The sequence below is a fragment of the Hoplias malabaricus genome, chromosome 14, assembly GCF_029633855.1.
Source record: "Hoplias malabaricus isolate fHopMal1 chromosome 14, fHopMal1.hap1, whole genome shotgun sequence".
Lineage (NCBI taxonomy): Eukaryota > Metazoa > Chordata > Actinopteri > Characiformes > Erythrinidae > Hoplias > Hoplias malabaricus.
In genome coordinates, this window is record NC_089813.1 from 37,112,613 (window position 1) to 37,128,778 (window position 16,166).

General features: G+C 40.5%; 2 protein-coding genes across 4 annotated transcripts in view; both read left to right on the forward strand.

Moving 5' to 3' along the window:
- Positions 1-16,064, forward strand: part of plxna3 (plexin A3) — a 587,367-nt gene extending 571,303 nt beyond the window's left edge. The window contains exon 33 of the transcript XR_010795288.1: positions 16,046-16,064. The gene's annotated coding sequence lies outside the window, so the exon portion shown is untranslated. The remainder of the gene's footprint in view (positions 1-16,045) is intronic.
- Positions 566-16,166, forward strand: part of slc6a6a (solute carrier family 6 member 6a) — a 23,244-nt gene continuing 7,643 nt past the window's right edge. The window contains exons 1-10 of one of the 3 annotated variants that reach the window (XM_066643220.1): positions 566-770; positions 5,074-5,184; positions 7,417-7,646; positions 8,366-8,500; positions 11,809-12,043; positions 12,215-12,347; positions 12,589-12,723; positions 13,099-13,202; positions 13,512-13,636; positions 13,878-13,990. In XM_066643220.1, coding sequence (XP_066499317.1) covers positions 5,147-5,184; positions 7,417-7,646; positions 8,366-8,500; positions 11,809-12,043; positions 12,215-12,347; positions 12,589-12,723; positions 13,099-13,202; positions 13,512-13,636; positions 13,878-13,990 — 1,248 coding nt within the window. In that variant the 5' untranslated portion in view covers positions 566-770; positions 5,074-5,146. The remainder of the gene's footprint in view (positions 771-5,073; positions 5,185-7,416; positions 7,647-8,365; positions 8,501-11,808; positions 12,044-12,214; positions 12,348-12,588; positions 12,724-13,098; positions 13,203-13,511; positions 13,637-13,877; positions 13,991-16,166) is intronic. The other 2 variants (XM_066643221.1, XM_066643222.1) reach the window with 2 other exon arrangements.

The following is a 16,166-nucleotide window of genomic DNA, read 5'->3' on the forward strand; positions in this document are numbered from 1 at the left end:
TAGTCTTCTTCTGATCTGCTGTCTAGATATTTTTGGTTGGTGGACTATTCTCAGTCTAGCAGTGACACTGAGGTGTAGCCCTGCTGTGTCTGATGCAGTGGAAAACACAATCATCACAGCAGCGTTACTGCAGAACCGAGACTGATCATCCTCCCAAATTATACATGATTCTGGTGGCTTTTGAAGGTCCTGACAATTAAAAAACTGGGCAAAAGACGCTAACAAATATGCAGAGCAACAGATGGACTACAGTGTGTAACTGTAGAAATACAAAGGGCACCTATGGGTTCACTGGGGCTAATAAAATGGACAATGATTGGAGAAACAAGGAGGGTATTTTAGTGTTATGGCTGATTGGTGTAATTCCCTGGCACGGTTAAGTTATATTTATTTGCAGTTAAATCAAGCAAATGACCCTTAGGTTTACGTTTCGTACACGTCAACACATTTACACACGCTCACAGAGACACAGGTAAAGGTCTATATAGGCATCTGTCTGCGTGTGCGCGTGAACGCGCGCGTGTGCATGCCCCTTTAAGAGCGCTCACTCCTGTTGCATGGAGTCTGGTGTTTTTCCACTCTCTCAGATGTTACACGCGCTCCCCATATAAGACACAGAGAGGGAGAGAGGGAGAGACAGACAGATAAAGAGATACACACAGAGAGAAAGAAATAAGGAAAGAGAGGGAGGGCGTGAAGAGTATTTTATTTTCAACACACAAGAGGAAACGAGAACAGGACAAGTGTCCAGCAATACATCCAGCTGACAGGTGAGTCCACACCGGCTCGTGGGGGCAAGCACATCACCATTGTGTTTATTGTGGGTTTTGTTTTAACTCATTTTTCCTGCTGCTGTTTACAATACACGCCATTGAATGCATGCAGTTCGGGGATTGCAAACCGAGCTTCAATGTAAGTTATTGTTACAGAAACCTTTAGAACTGGGGATAACACCCAAACCGTTTATTCATCCTCGTAGATGTCTGTTTTTATACAGGATTATCTTGTCATTTAAAAACAACAGTGTCGTCGTTATTTAATGTTCTATCACTGAAGCCATGGGAAGATTTCAGGTGCCTGACCAGTGAACACAAGTGGATTTGAGCGATATTTCAAAACGTTTGAGCGCGGTGTTATTCCCTCTTCTGGCCACTAGGGCCATCTGAAAGCTTGCCAGTTGTAATTTGCTGAATAAAGTAGGTTAATGGCCGCGATATGAATTTGCATACTGCCCCCTCCCCCTTCTGATGGCTTCCGTCTCTGAGAAAATATTTAGGATAAAGCTTTATTTTTCAGGCCATTATCTTTTCATATAAAACGTATTAATGTGGTTAAGAGAATGTCACACCACCCCTAAGCTGGATATTTTTGTCCAGAGAAAGGAATACTGTTTTTGTTAAACTAAATTAAATCAAAATTATATACTATAGTAAAATCAAATCAAATTAAATCAAATATCTAACATTTAAGATTTAAATCCCTGGCGTGGTTTGAGGTCTGAAATTATTAATTCTAAAAAAAAAAACAGATTAATTCACAATTGTGATGATTGTGTCAGACGTCTGAAGGGTTTAATGCATTTTAAAGCTCACAGTTGGACAATGGTTCATTTTTGAAACAAGATTTTGTCAGATTTTATTATTAACAATACACATGAAGAGTTAAAAATGTATAGGTTCAATGTCAGAGCTGAGTGTAAATGGTTTAAATTTTATTATTCAAGGTTTTCTCCGTTAGCCTAGCGGCTAAGTTGAGCAGTTAACCTGACAGTGCAGCATTGTGTTTTTGAAAGGTTAGCTGTTAGCTACATGTTGAATTTTAATAGAATTTTAAACATTTGCCTAAAATTATATAATATTTACATGAATTAATGACAGTTAACATTTCTTTTAAGTTACATAGATTCTTTGTGGTGAGGTATGTTATTATTAGGATGGTATTTTTAATTACTGAGGTACATTCTAAGCTCTGACTTTTAAAATTGATGATTAGAATTGTTTATTAACACAGCTGTGAAGGCTATAAAGTAAAATTGCTATTGCAGATTTTTACAGTCTGTGCTCATTGGCTTAAAACAGGAGTAGGTGATTGAAACAAGTGTAATAGCCATTTTTGGAAAAAAATAAAAAATAAAAAAACACCTCCAACTGAAAAAGTACCACCCTCTAAATTCAGCCACTCTCCTAAAACATGAACATGCGCAGCTTGATAAGTCACACAGAGAGAGGTGCACAGCACGCACCTCTGGTTTCCTCACATTAACTCTGGTTTGCCCACTGGCTTCATCCAACCTCTTTTTGTTTGAAAGCCTTCTCCAGCCATTCTATTTTTTTTTAGCAGTCAAAAGGCTGCACTCCTGTCTATCATTGCTCAAGCCTTCAGATGCATGCCTCAGTCATATGCGTGCAGCTTGTGGGCAGAGATGCAGTAGAGAGGCAGGCAAGACATCCAATACTTTCTATCAGTCCGAATGAAATGATTGGACAGAGTTTTTACAGTTCTGTGGCCTGTACAGCAATTGTATATATTATTTATGTTGCCAGAACATTTGATTTACTATTCGATTGCTATCAGGATGTAAAGAGTGTTTTTAAATATAACAAAAAGTGTTCTTAAGACAAATTACCTACTTCAGTATTTCATGGTCTGTGTAGGGGTTAACTGTTTACCCATTGTGTTGATTCTGTCTTGAAACAGCAAATTCACCTGTGTTAAATCAACACCATTTGTGTTAAATTAAATAGGAGAGTGTTGACAAGTTTACAATTTTACACTAATGGTGTTGATTTAACACTGGTGAATTTGCCGTGCAGGTGATAGCAGAAGACAGAATATAAGATCTTTTTGGCAGAAGGTGGTAAAGACTACAGGCCCTTCACCTATGCAGTTCTAATGTTCATCTGAGGGAATCACATAAAAAATATGCGACACAAAGCTGATGCTCTATTTTAAACTGTACAGACATGAAACCTAGGCCTCAGCTGCTTTTTTTTTGTTCTCACACATAGAGGAAAATTTAGATCAGAACGATCTGATACATTTCTGTTTACGTGCTGTAAATATTTCGAAGCATCTTCTAGTCCCCATTGTATTATAAAGTATGTGCAGAGACTATATACTCTGCTCTGGTCAGTCATATTTGTTCATTGGCCTATGTACGTTGCAAGCCTTAATCCTGTTTTCCTTGTTGTTCCTCATACCCAAAATGTCTCCCCTAGTTGATTAATATTCAAGGTCACAGTATTATGGGCAGAGGTTTTCTGTTCCATTGCATAAACATAATAAACATCTGAGCAGCCAAGCTATTGCCGCCATAAAGGCAAAACACTGTCATATTAGTCCACCATAAAATAGTGACATATTATTTCTATAACTAATAAGCCTACTCTACACTAAATACTGAATAACATTGGTTGATTAAAGGTCGAACCTATGTGGACCTTGACCTATATTTCAGAATTTTATATATATATAATTATTCAGTAATTTAATGCCCAAATATGACACTATCACATTCGCAGATTCAGCATACAAAACAAGTAAAAATTTCACACTAAGAAATATGCAGTGTTACATATAAAGGTGGCAAAAAAAAGGTATGGAAATGCAGTTAAATAAACACTTTTCATTTTCTGGTTCATTAGAGCAAATGCTGGTGTGAACTAGTCAGATCTAGGATTCAATCATTCATTCACTTGGGACACAAAAAAAACAAAAGCTGTTCCTATGATAATGCTAACCTTTAATAGCACCCCTATGGTATTTTAGCAGTAAAGATACTAAATGGCAATTTACACTAATTTGTTTGGCATGTAAAAGACATACAGGGCAATTCACACATTCACTCACACCTACGGACACTTTTGACGCCAATCCACCTACCAACATGTGTTTTTGGAATGTGGGAGGAAAGATCAAGGATCATTTACATCGTAAAAAAACAGTTTAAAGATCATAATGGAAAATAAAATGATTGGTACACTACACCACATAACATTTTATTGGCAGTGCAAGTGTTGGATTGGGGTCTCAAAAGTGGATCTTCAATGTCATCATGCACAGAACTATTTACGGCATCTTTTAATACTTTTTAGAGTGATCTTAATAAAACCTGGTGAACCCGGTTACCCCTGCAGTGTTAGTGTGATTTCAAAGCTGCACAGGGTTCTGCTAATCCCATTTGGAATTTTTTTTTTTTACATAATACTGTGGGGAATGTTATACTTAAAGGTATCCTAAGTAGTTCTGCCATGTTTTGCTTATAAGTATAAGCCCATAAAAACACGGGAGTTTAAAAGGAAAAGGACAAACCTAGGAATGGTTACATGATTGTTTTAAGAACTGTTCGCCATGATTAATTTATCCCCTCTCTCATACACGCACATGCGAAACCAAAAATTGTGCAATAGTGCATCATGGAAAATTAAAGAATTGAAATATGACAGCTTAGTGTGTCTATATTTGGATGAAGCAGCTGCTTTTATGTTGTTTCATTGCTGTGTTTCTGAACATGGCTTTATTGTTGTTCACTGGGATATTTGTTCTTCTGGAAATTAAAGGGACAGATCAGCTAAAATATGCGAGATGTGTACAGGATAGAGCCAGCATTCTATGCCATTAATCATACATTAATTGAATTCATTCACATACATACCTGTGCAAAAGAGACCAACCTTTCATTTATTTAATTTCAAGTCAGTAGTTTTTTTTTTTTTTCTGTTCATGATCAAAGCAATTATAAATATTTTCAGTATTCTCTGTTGCGGTCTGAGATCTGGGGTGGTCAGCCCATTGATTCTGAGAAAACCAGCAGTTTCTCTTTGATCTATTTCATTTTCTGGGAAACAGCTTCAGGACAGGGCCATGTCTTTCTGTCCCACAGTCAAAGGATGAAATGAAACATCTGTAGATCTTTGTCTTGATATTAAATAAAGTAACAGTGGTCTCTTACGTTTGCACAGTGCTATAGCTCTATATACCAGTCCCAACTCTTAGATACTGAGTGCTGAATCACTGGCTTTGACTCTGCTCAAGTCCTCATCGAACTCCTGTTTTTATGCCTTGGATTAGCAGCTGTCTGCCTGAACCTTACAGTCCCTAACGAGATCTATCGGCCTTGCTCTCGCAGAGTTTAAACCAGGCCAATATGCCGAACATCAGCCACCACCAGCTCACCGCCTCTGAGTAAGTCTCTGTGCCTTTTCCTTCCCTCGCTCATCTCGTTGGTTGCGGGGATGCTCTTCGATCATGTGGATGGCATGTTGTCTTCCGGGTTGAGGTTTGGAGGAAGGCCAGATTCTCTGCCCCGAGGGTAGAGTGGTTTTCTAAGGCCTGTTCTTTTGGGATTTTCTGTGGATAATCACCAGGTTTTGCTATGTATGATACATTTCCCCATGGATTCCCTAATCTGGTTCTTTCTCCTGGCTGTCTATTACTGACCTGAACTAACCCACTGTCATCCTGTTTACTTCCAATCAACAGTAAACCGCCAGCCATCTTTTAACTAATGTAATACACTCTGTTCTGGAACCCTGTTGTTTTTATCTTCTACATTTCTGGGCTGGTGTGCAATTCAGTTGAGAGATACATATGATTGCCTCAAGCTTGACTTTGATGATTTTGCAGAAATTAATCTGACAATCAGCTCTGAATACATTATAACTCCAAATGCAACAATTACAATTTTTTCTCTCTTCCTGAACTTGAATGATCCGTTTTGATCTTCTTTCTTCTTCTCTGTCACACCGCACTTAACATGTGACAAAGTGAAACATTTACCAACACGTCACATATATATCAATTGTTCATTTTTCAGTGTAGAAATGAGCAAATGCCCTCTCCAAACTCTCTGATTATAACTTAATCCTGCCCTCTCTCACTTATCACACACTCTCTCTCTCTCTCTCTCTCCACTCACACCTTCCCTAGGTAGTGGGATTTAGCCAGAGACTGATTCACTTCCCGCAATATCAAATCAATAAACCCCTCTCATCCCAGGGATATCATCCACTCTGCTCTTCCTCAGCTTCACCCTCAGAACTCTCTTGAGCTCTTGCCTACTTAAGCCCTGTCGTTACTGCATACTTTCTCTCCACCGTCTGCTTCACCCTCGTGTTTACTAGAGGAGATCATGATAGGGACAAGATATCACTCTTTACCTTGATCTTAGTATAGTTTTCATATTGGATCTTGTGTTTTAGACAAGTTCGAGTTTTTAATAAAGCTTTTCAAATATGAGATGTTCCTCATATACCTGTAAAGATAGCAGTTTTACAAAATCCTCAATCATTTAAAATATATATAGAGAGCTCTGTCCATCATTCTGGACACATCTAACATTTTTTAAAACTCCTTAGTGTTAGAATACAAATATAAACATCATAATTTTGCATATATATATTTGTCCCTTCATCATCTGGTTATCGCTCTGCGTACAGTGCTCTGTCTAAAATAAAAAAAGCCTGTCAAAATGTTCTTCATTCACCTTCACAACATGCAAAACCAGGTCATTCTCTCTCTCTCTCTCTCTCTCTCTCTCTCACTCTAGAGAAAGCACTCATGCCTGAATTTTATCTCCAGCCAAATCAGTTACTCCAAAGGCCTCAGTAACATTAGCTCATGATCTCTATCTCAGAACTGTGGAGAACGCTACTCTTACTCAGTTTTGACCCTAAGCAGATCTGAGTCATCTAAAACATCTTGCCCTCATGTCCCCCATCTTTGACTATTGACCTATAACCCCACGTCACATGGTCACTCTGCTCACCTGCTGACAGTCAGCCAGGTGACCTTCAGTCCAGTCTTCACTGCTTTGCCCCAAGTCTCAGGATCTCTCCTGTGGTCTGGTGGTCTACTATCTTTCCAGCACAATTACAGTGGGATCTCCCCTGCCACTGCACCCTCTTATTTTGGTCACCTTTGGTTCTCCATTATTTTACTTTTTCCCTTGAAAGTCCTCTCTTATGGGTTGATTTGACAGATTTTTACCTGTGTACATAGTGTACGGACTTATCCCAAAGCAGCATATAAGGATACACATACGAATATGTGTGTACCTGCTGTATAAAACATATTTATGCACTCATAATTTGAGGACTTGTCTTCCTTGTGGGGATCATCACCTGCGTGTGTGCGTGTGTGCGTGTGTGCGTGTGCGCGTGTGTGCGCGCGTGCGTGTGCGTGTGCGTGTGCGTGTGCGTGCGCGTGCGCGTGCGCGATCAGAATCTCTAAGGAAGTTCATACTGAAACACTGAGATACAGTATTTATATGTTGTTGTACAGAGTGTAGTAGCAGTGTTCATGATGACGTTGTTAAAAGCACTTGCAAGGACACACTTTTGTTAATGGCCTGATTCATTTTCTTTCTCTCTCTCTCTCTCTCTCTCTCTCTCTCTCTCTCTCTCTCTCTCTCTTCAGTATGGCACAAAAGGAGAAACTGCAGTGTCTGAAGGATTTCCATAAAGACACCCTGAAGCCGTCTCCCGGTAAAAGTCCAGGCACAAGGCCGGAGGACGAGGCCGAGGGGAAGCCTCCGCAGAGGGAGAAATGGGCTAGCAAGCTGGACTTCCTGCTGTCTGTGGCCGGGGGTTTTGTAGGTTTAGGCAACGTTTGGCGTTTCCCGTACCTCTGCTACAAGAATGGCGGAGGTCAGTGTAGCAGAAGTGTTTAATTGCATGTTTGTTTATTTGTTCATCTTCAGGTTGTGAACTGTTTAGGGACCGTGCTTAATACTTTGACTGATTTACATAGGCACAATTGCTACCCTGTTTCCCAGGGTGAGTGTGGTTTATTTGGTTTGCAAAGGTCACTTTTCTTATATTTTTGAGAAGTATCACAGTCCCTGCTTGGTTTTCATAAATAAAGCTTATGTAGCTGAGTATGTTCTGAATTGTGTGGTGTAAATATGCCCTAAAATATTCATTCATTTCACCTCAATGTCAAGGGCAGCTTTATTTGGCCTGACTGTTGTATGTGGTACTGTTCTATGACCAAGTTTTCTCTATAAACATGACCTACATATATTTCTGAAACAGCTGATAGTTAAGTAAGCTTTACTAAGTTGTTTCTGAAGTATTTTAAATTGAAATATGAAAACCAAGTCTATTTCAGTGGATATAATGCTCTGAACCCTTCACATTAACACAGAGACCATTGGATGAAGGCACAGAGAAACAGAAAATTGATTAATTGAGTAGTATCAGTGACAAAGTTATGATTGATCAGCCAGTGCAGGTCATAAACAAATGGGTAGCAGCCCTTTCTGCTCAAGATATTCCACAAGTAGCATGAGGGTTTAAAGGGATTCTTAGGAGGCTCAACTTTCTTTAGATGGCAGGTCTTACATTGTCCTTTCTCTCTCTCTCAGGTGCATTTCTCATCCCCTATTTCATCTTCCTGTTTGGCGGAGGGCTTCCTGTGTTTTTCCTGGAGGTGGCACTGGGCCAGTTCACCTCTGAAGGAGGGATCACATGCTGGGAGAAACTCTGCCCCATCTTCACTGGTGAGAGAGACTGAGAGAAGATCTAAAGACAGGAAAATACTTTAGAATAGACAGAGAGATGCACGATGAAAAGAGAAAGAGGAATTTGGTATTGAAAAACAACGAGCCATGAGATTTCTGATTCATCATCATATGGCATTTATATAATAGGTTGACTGTGAAATACTGGAGATCAGAAATCCTTTCCTGTATTAACAAAGGGCCTTCTGCAGCCTGCTCAGATTGAGCAGATCAAAGACGCGCTCATATTCACTATGAGAACTATTAGATGAATTAAATGTCATGCTTACAGCAGCCAGAACAGCCCAATCAACCTGCATACTGATTAGATCGTTTCAGGACTGCAAAACACTGCAAAGACCCGTGTGCTTTGTGGGTCTGACATCAAAAGGTGGGCATTGTAGTTATTAACGTTCACAATTTGGAATAAATCATTTTTAAATATTTGTGGAGATGATTTTTGTGTTGTTGTGAATGACAATCACAGAATTATGGAAAGTTTAATATTTAATGTAGAATGCATGAGCAAAAGGGACGATCCGTGACTGATCGTTATATGTTTTCGTAAGTGTATTCCGCCAAATGTGTTGAGCTCTCCACTGTTTGAAAAGATGTGGTGGTGCTGCATGAAATGGGGAGGATCTAGCTAGAGGAGGAATCCGGGGAGTTAAAATATTTATTTTTTGGGGTTTGTTTTCATGCTGTACTTAAATACCGTGTTATTTCAATGAAAATGACTTGTATGTTCAAATATCTGCATACTTTCTTTATATTGGGGAAATAGGGGAGATGGGAAAGGAGGTTAGTAATGGCCAGTTAGGTTATACAGAGGGCTCTTTAGCCCTGCCTAGCTTGCTGATCTTGAATGTGACCTGCTTTTGGTGCCTGAGATGTCTGAGCCATGATACTGGTCTCGTGGTTGCTAGGCAACAGCTGAAGACGCTGCTCTCCCTTCAGAATCTACTCAAGTCCTGGGGCTCAATTCAGTATTGCGTCGCCCTCATAAATACACATAAACACACACAAACACAGCTACAAACCTGATCTTCACATATAGCATGCACCTCCCCTCACCCACCCACCCCCCCCCCCCCCCAACACACACACACACCCACACACACACTCAGGCACGCTTACCCGTTCCATCTTTTCTAACTTGTTAATGTCTCTAAACATAATTTTGCATCATACACATGAACAGTTTAAACAAATTAAGGACACTACACTGGTGTAATTACTGTAGCACACTGGCTGACTAATGCCCAAACTCCAGGACTCAGCTCCATATTCAGACGTGATGGAATCTCTATTGCCATGGCAACAGCAGCCAGCGATGACTAAGATACATTTGACAGTGGGACCTCATCTGTTTGCAGAGAGGAAAAGAAAGTGTGTAGTGAGAGAGAGAGAGAGAGTGGAAAAATATAAAATGGAGATCAAAATGGGAGGAGCTCATTCCTTGGAGATATTTTTAGTTAGGTTCCTTTAATATCACTGTTACGTCCCGGTACCTGTCAACTCTAACACATTTGTTTTTATGCACACATAGCTCCATCCCCCCTAGACATATTCATATTACACACACAAAGGTTTGTTTATATATAATATCAGGGCATGTCGTCATACACACATTCGTATTTCAGTGTCAGGGAAAATAAAAACATAGTTAACAGGAATTTACAATGGAATATTAACAGTTTGAGTTTTCATTTATAATTTGGGTTAATTGAATTCTGAGACTTAACTTATGAGTCTTGAGAAAACTGAATGCTGCTTTAATTGGTCTTCACATAGTTACTTCTGCAATTCACATACACGTACACACTTTACTCTGAGGCATACATTTCCCATGGACAGACACATTGTGGAAAAAGGTCTACGTGTGAATGTGCAGGCCTCTGTGGCCTTGTACCACCACAGCTTTGAACGACCCTCTTGAGCCTCCCTATTTATACTCCAACACTGTATACTGCCGCTCTCTCTTATTTCCCTCAGTGCGTTTACGAATCTTTATTTCAAACTGAACATTCTGTTGCCCTCTTACCCCATGAATGTCACGTAAAACTGGAGCAGCTGAAGACACACACACACTCACGCGCAAAACACACTCCTTCTAATGATCATGGGAGTGCGTCACTCACACACACTCTCTCATTTTGGATTACAGAGGCAGCTGTCAATGGTTATGTCCAGGCTGAGTGTGATATTGTAATTATTCCTGGCCTGCAGCCTTTTGGCCGCCCTTGACCTTAAAATACCCCTACATTAACGTTAAGAGGTCGGTCGGGCCGGAAAGCTGCTGCCCAACAGGTGATGGACCTTGGGTCTGAAAATAAAAGACACAGCTGTGTTCCGGTTATTAACAACTCGGTCTCCTACTGGTGGAATGCTCTTTTACTTGGCTTTGTTACGATTTTCACAGGACGAGCCACATTTCTGTTTGAGGAGCGCTGGACTGATGTCAAGTAAAAGTGATGATTTGATAAAAAATCGAATTTAATCCATTGTCACTGATCCCTAAAACTGAAGCTTGATAAAGATTGTTGCTACTGCTTTTAGCTTTGCCGTCTTTATGCTTTGAAACAACATTGGACTCCTATTTTGCTTGTAATCTCTGGATGTGGTTAACCATCACTGCTGCTGTTTTTGAAGTTTCCAATTGCAACTTTGCCATCTTTGCAGCTCCAGTTATGTTGGTGGCAGGTAATCTACGACTGCAGCGTATTGTTGAGGTGTTTTGAACTGTTTGAGGTTGGGTATCACCAAAGATTCGACTAAGCACCTTGCCCTTGTATAAAATTTCCACACCATTGCAGTTTTATATTGGTGTTGTATCAGGCTTGTAATATTTAGCTCTAGGCATTGATTCCTGTATTTTAATGAGGTTTTTATTACTGCTCATTTTATAGCCTTCAAATTTCACTGGTTTGCTTATCACATGCCTGATAAGGCCACTCATGAGGTGACATTAAAATACAATTCGTTGCTGTCCAATTAAAAACATGCATCTCACAAAATAGTAACTATACAGAGGAAGGAAAAAACCTTCTTAACTTTCAACGGAAGTGGAATTGGAGCATTTCTGTTGGTCCAGTCTTTCACACAAAGCGAAGGACAGCTGCTGGGTTACAATGACGTAGTTGGACCGCAATTATCTCTAAAAGTGTTAAAATTGGAATGGCAGAGTTCTTAAAAACATTGTTAGATTGGTTATCGTTTTTGGACGAGCAGTAACTCCACAGAGCTGTAGGATTTCATATCACTTAAAATGTATGATGATATACTGTAACCATTTCTGTCTGTGGTAGGTATCGGCTACGCCTCCATCGTGATCGTGTCCCTGCTGAATATATACTATATCGTGATCCTGGCATGGGGGCTGTACTACCTGCTGCAGTGTTTTCAGAGGGAGCTTCCATGGGCCCGCTGCAGGCACAGCTGGAACACACACAACTGTGTGGAGGACACCATCCGCAAGAACAAAACCCTCTGGCTCTCCGCCAATGCCACAAACTTCACCTCTCCTGTCACCGAGTTCTGGGAGTGAGTAAAGTAGCGTTAGGAGTGTTCTGTTGTGTACCAGAATTGGAGAGTCCAAGGCTTTGAATATTCACATTCCCTAAAAGGAAAAAGAACATTTTTCAAGTAATTATTGGAGCATTTCTATTGGTCCATTTATCGTGAAATGTTTACAATGTGTGTTCGTCTCCTCAGGCGCAACGTTTTGAGTCTTTCCTCTGGTATTGACGAGGTGGGCGAGCTGAAGTGGGACCTCGCCCTCTGTCTGCTGGCGGTCTGGGTCATCTGCTTCTTCTGCATATGGAAAGGAGTAAAATCCACTGGCAAAGTGAGACAGTGGGAGAGAGGGAGGGAGGGAGGAAGGAAAACAATTTTTTAATGAGTGTGTAGGTGTGTGCATTTTAATCAGAATGTGATAAATAGAAAGTTGTGCATGTTCAGTCACCACGAAGACAGTGATTGATTTGATTCATTATAAAGGCAGTATTATTACATTAATATTTTATCTCTCTCTCACTTTGTCTGTGTCTCTCTCTCTTTCGTCACTCTTTCACTTTCTCTCTCTGTAGGTGGTGTACTTCACTGCTACGTTTCCATTCCTGATGCTCATTGTGTTGTTGGTGCGTGGAGTGACTCTGCCTGGTGCTGCTGAAGGGATCAAGTTCTATCTGTACCCCGACCTGAGCCGCTTACAGGACCCTGAGGTACGCACCACTGAATCAATCACAAGCATGAAACAGGCGTTCAAGGTGTGATGCTTGTACATATGAACGTGCAGATGCCTGAAACATATTTAAAATCCAGAGCTACATACAGGGCTTTTTAAATTGAAAGAATATAATCTGTGTATACCACAGAATGTTAGACAATAAATGACGTGGCCATCTTTGCACTGTATATTGTGATCTCTGGTTTCTGTCACCACCATTATAAATACTTTAAGTTGAGGTCACTCTGAATCTGCATTAAATTATGCAGACATTTTGAAGAAATCTGTGGATTTCCCCTTTAAATTTGGAAAAAGCATTTAGCTTTAGTGCTTAAAATAGAAGCATCCTAAGTGCGCTCTCTCTCTACAGGTATGGATTGATGCAGGGACTCAGATCTTCTTCTCTTATGCTATTTGTCTTGGTGCAATGACTTCACTGGGGAGCTACAATAAATACAAATATAATTGCTACAGGTACGTCTGTGTGTGCATTACCACGGATGGGCAGTTTGAGTCCTAAATGGACACAGCACTATATGGTTTACTGTTATCTACGCTCACAGATTCCCAGCACTGGAACGGATCATCCATGCCCTTAAAAGATTTTGTTGAATGCGCTTGAAAGTCTGTGTGTGATTTCATTTATTTTGGCTGTTAATTGTCTGTGGAAAGTGTTTCACTGCACTTTCTGATATTTTTTAAAGTTTTTTATCATTTTAGAGTTAATTATTTAAAGTTTTTTTGCTACAGTTTTTACACTAATCTGTATCCATGCATGTGTAGGGACTGCTTGCTGCTTGGAGGCCTGAACAGTGGGACCAGCTTTGTGTCTGGTTTTGCCATCTTCTCTGTGCTGGGGTTTATGGCTCAGGAGCAGGGCGTGGCCATCGCTGATGTGGCCGAGTCAGGTATGATCAGGACCGAAGGGCAACAACACCACTATCTGAGGAAGTTAGGCTAGATTACAGTGACCTCCGGCTCAGGCAGCAAAACAACTTTACCAGTAGAGCAAGTTAATTAAAGGGTTTAAAAGATAACCCTTATCATATGCACCTGATTCTGGAGGCTTAATTAATTCAATGGTGTTGGTTGCTATATTTAACCATGAAACATTGTAGAAATGTTTTTAATGGAGGGTTTCTCACTCAGGTCCTGGGCTAGCCTTCATCGCATATCCAAAGGCAGTTACTATGATGCCACTGCCCACTTTTTGGGCAATACTCTTCTTCATCATGCTTCTGCTGCTGGGCCTAGACAGTCAGGTTGGTCCCAGACACACACACACATTTATAATACTTTATTTTAAAATATAATATCATATAAAACCCAAATAGTGGTTCAAAGTCATTACACAGTTCATAATTAAATTCACAGTATGCATTTCTCATGGAGACAGATGACAGCGTCTTCTCCAGATAAACAGACTCCCTATAACCGCAGAAACAGAACAATACTTCACTATGTGCTTGGCCTTCTTCTTTCCCAGTTCTACAATCCGTAGGCCACACACAGGCCTGTGCACTAAACTTCCAAACTCCAAGGCAGCTACTTTACAGGAGTAGCCACTAGCATTAAGAATCTCCATTAGTGGCTGATACTTAAAGACTTTAGTGGTGTAACACAACTCCATATATGCATCGTAAGAACGTCCAACTTCCACAATCATCACACTCCTCTTCCCTTCATTAATCAGAACAATGTCGGGAGAATTCGGACTGTTAGTAAAAACAACCTGTGACCTTTCCTGGTTCAAAGATAAAAACCAGTCTACCTTAACCCTTTCATTCACATGAATTACCGTTTTTGAACGACACGCACGCACGCATACTTATACGCTGGCCTATGAATAATTCTCACTTGAACAAACATAATACAAGCCCAATTTTACTCTGAAACTGAACCAAACTTGAGAACAATGTCCAAAACCGATTTGTACTGATTCAGCAAACTGCAGAGTAAAACCTGATGTACCTAATGATATTCACATAGCCACCATAATAGCCATGAAAACGTTTTTACTCTAAACACGCTTTCCTTAATGTGCAGCGCTGGTGTTGCAGGATAAGCCTTCTCCTGTTGAAGAGATAAAAATAACAACGTCAAAAAAGTATTAAAATAAATTAAATATACACATCGCCTGCACTAAAACGTCAACACCTGAATAAATTAGCTATTTTCTTTCCAGTTTTCTCACATGCACCAGCCTTAGTGATAAAGTTTCTCAGCAGCCTGAATCCAGCATGTCAGATGTGAACTGTTGTAAAGGTAGAGAGGAAGATTAAAACCAGGAGACAGAAGGAAATGTGTGAAGAGAGGAAAAAGCATGAGGCAGAGTCAGACACATATTTGAAAACACTGCATAAATGATGTGTGTAGTCAGACCCCATGGGGTTCATACAAATACCCTTTAATACCCATGTGTTATTTGGCTCCACACCCTTGACATATCACTGCTACAGTGATGAGCTTGAATGTGAGCTTTTGTGTTTGAGAGAGCTGATGGAAAGCTTATGTATGTTATGACAGGTGATCATAACTCTGTTAACATGGCATGTGGTCATTGTGGATATTAAATATCATCTACTGTGGACATAATCCTGTGCATAGACAGAACCCTGTTATATTTAGAACCTGCTTCAGTTCTACTGTTCTTGGTGTGCTGAAAAGCACAGTGGATGGCAGCTCAGCTTTCACTGCGAATTTACAGTTTGCATTGTTGTACACAGTCAGATACACACCACATTTTGTATTACTAAGCTCCTGAGGACTTGCACTTTAAAAGGGCTTCTATCTTTCTAGATGTTTATGGATCATAACCCAATATATCACTTATCTGATAACATTATTTGATTATGGTGACCTGCATCTTTATTGGTATCAGCAAAAATATAACACTGCAATATTAGTTACTAAGCTTATTACAAAAATATTTTGACTACGATCCCCCAGTGCTATAGTAATATAATAATATTAATATCAAGGGTGGGCGGCACGGTGGCACAGCAGGTAGTGTCGCAGTCACACAGCTCCTGGAGGTTGTGGGTTTGATTCCCGCTCCGGGTGACTGTCCGTGAGGAGTTGGTGTGTTCTCCCCGTGTCCGCATGGGTTTCCTCCAGGTGCTCCGGTTTCCTCCCACAGTCCAAAAACACACGTTGCAGGTGGATTGGCGACTCGAACGTGTCTGTAGGTGTGAGTGAATGTGTGTGTGTCTGTGTTGCCCTGTGAAGGACTGGCGTCCCCTCCAGGGTGTATTCCCGCCTTGCGCCCGATGATTCCAGGTAGGCTCTGGACCCCCCGCGACCCTAAATTGGACAAGCGGTTACAGATAATGGATGGATGGATGGATATCAAGGGTGCTGCATTCTGGGCAGCCCTGATTTACGTTATTTACATTAGTTGAGTTTCTGCTGTTTATATGAGTTCAAGACATGTGACGG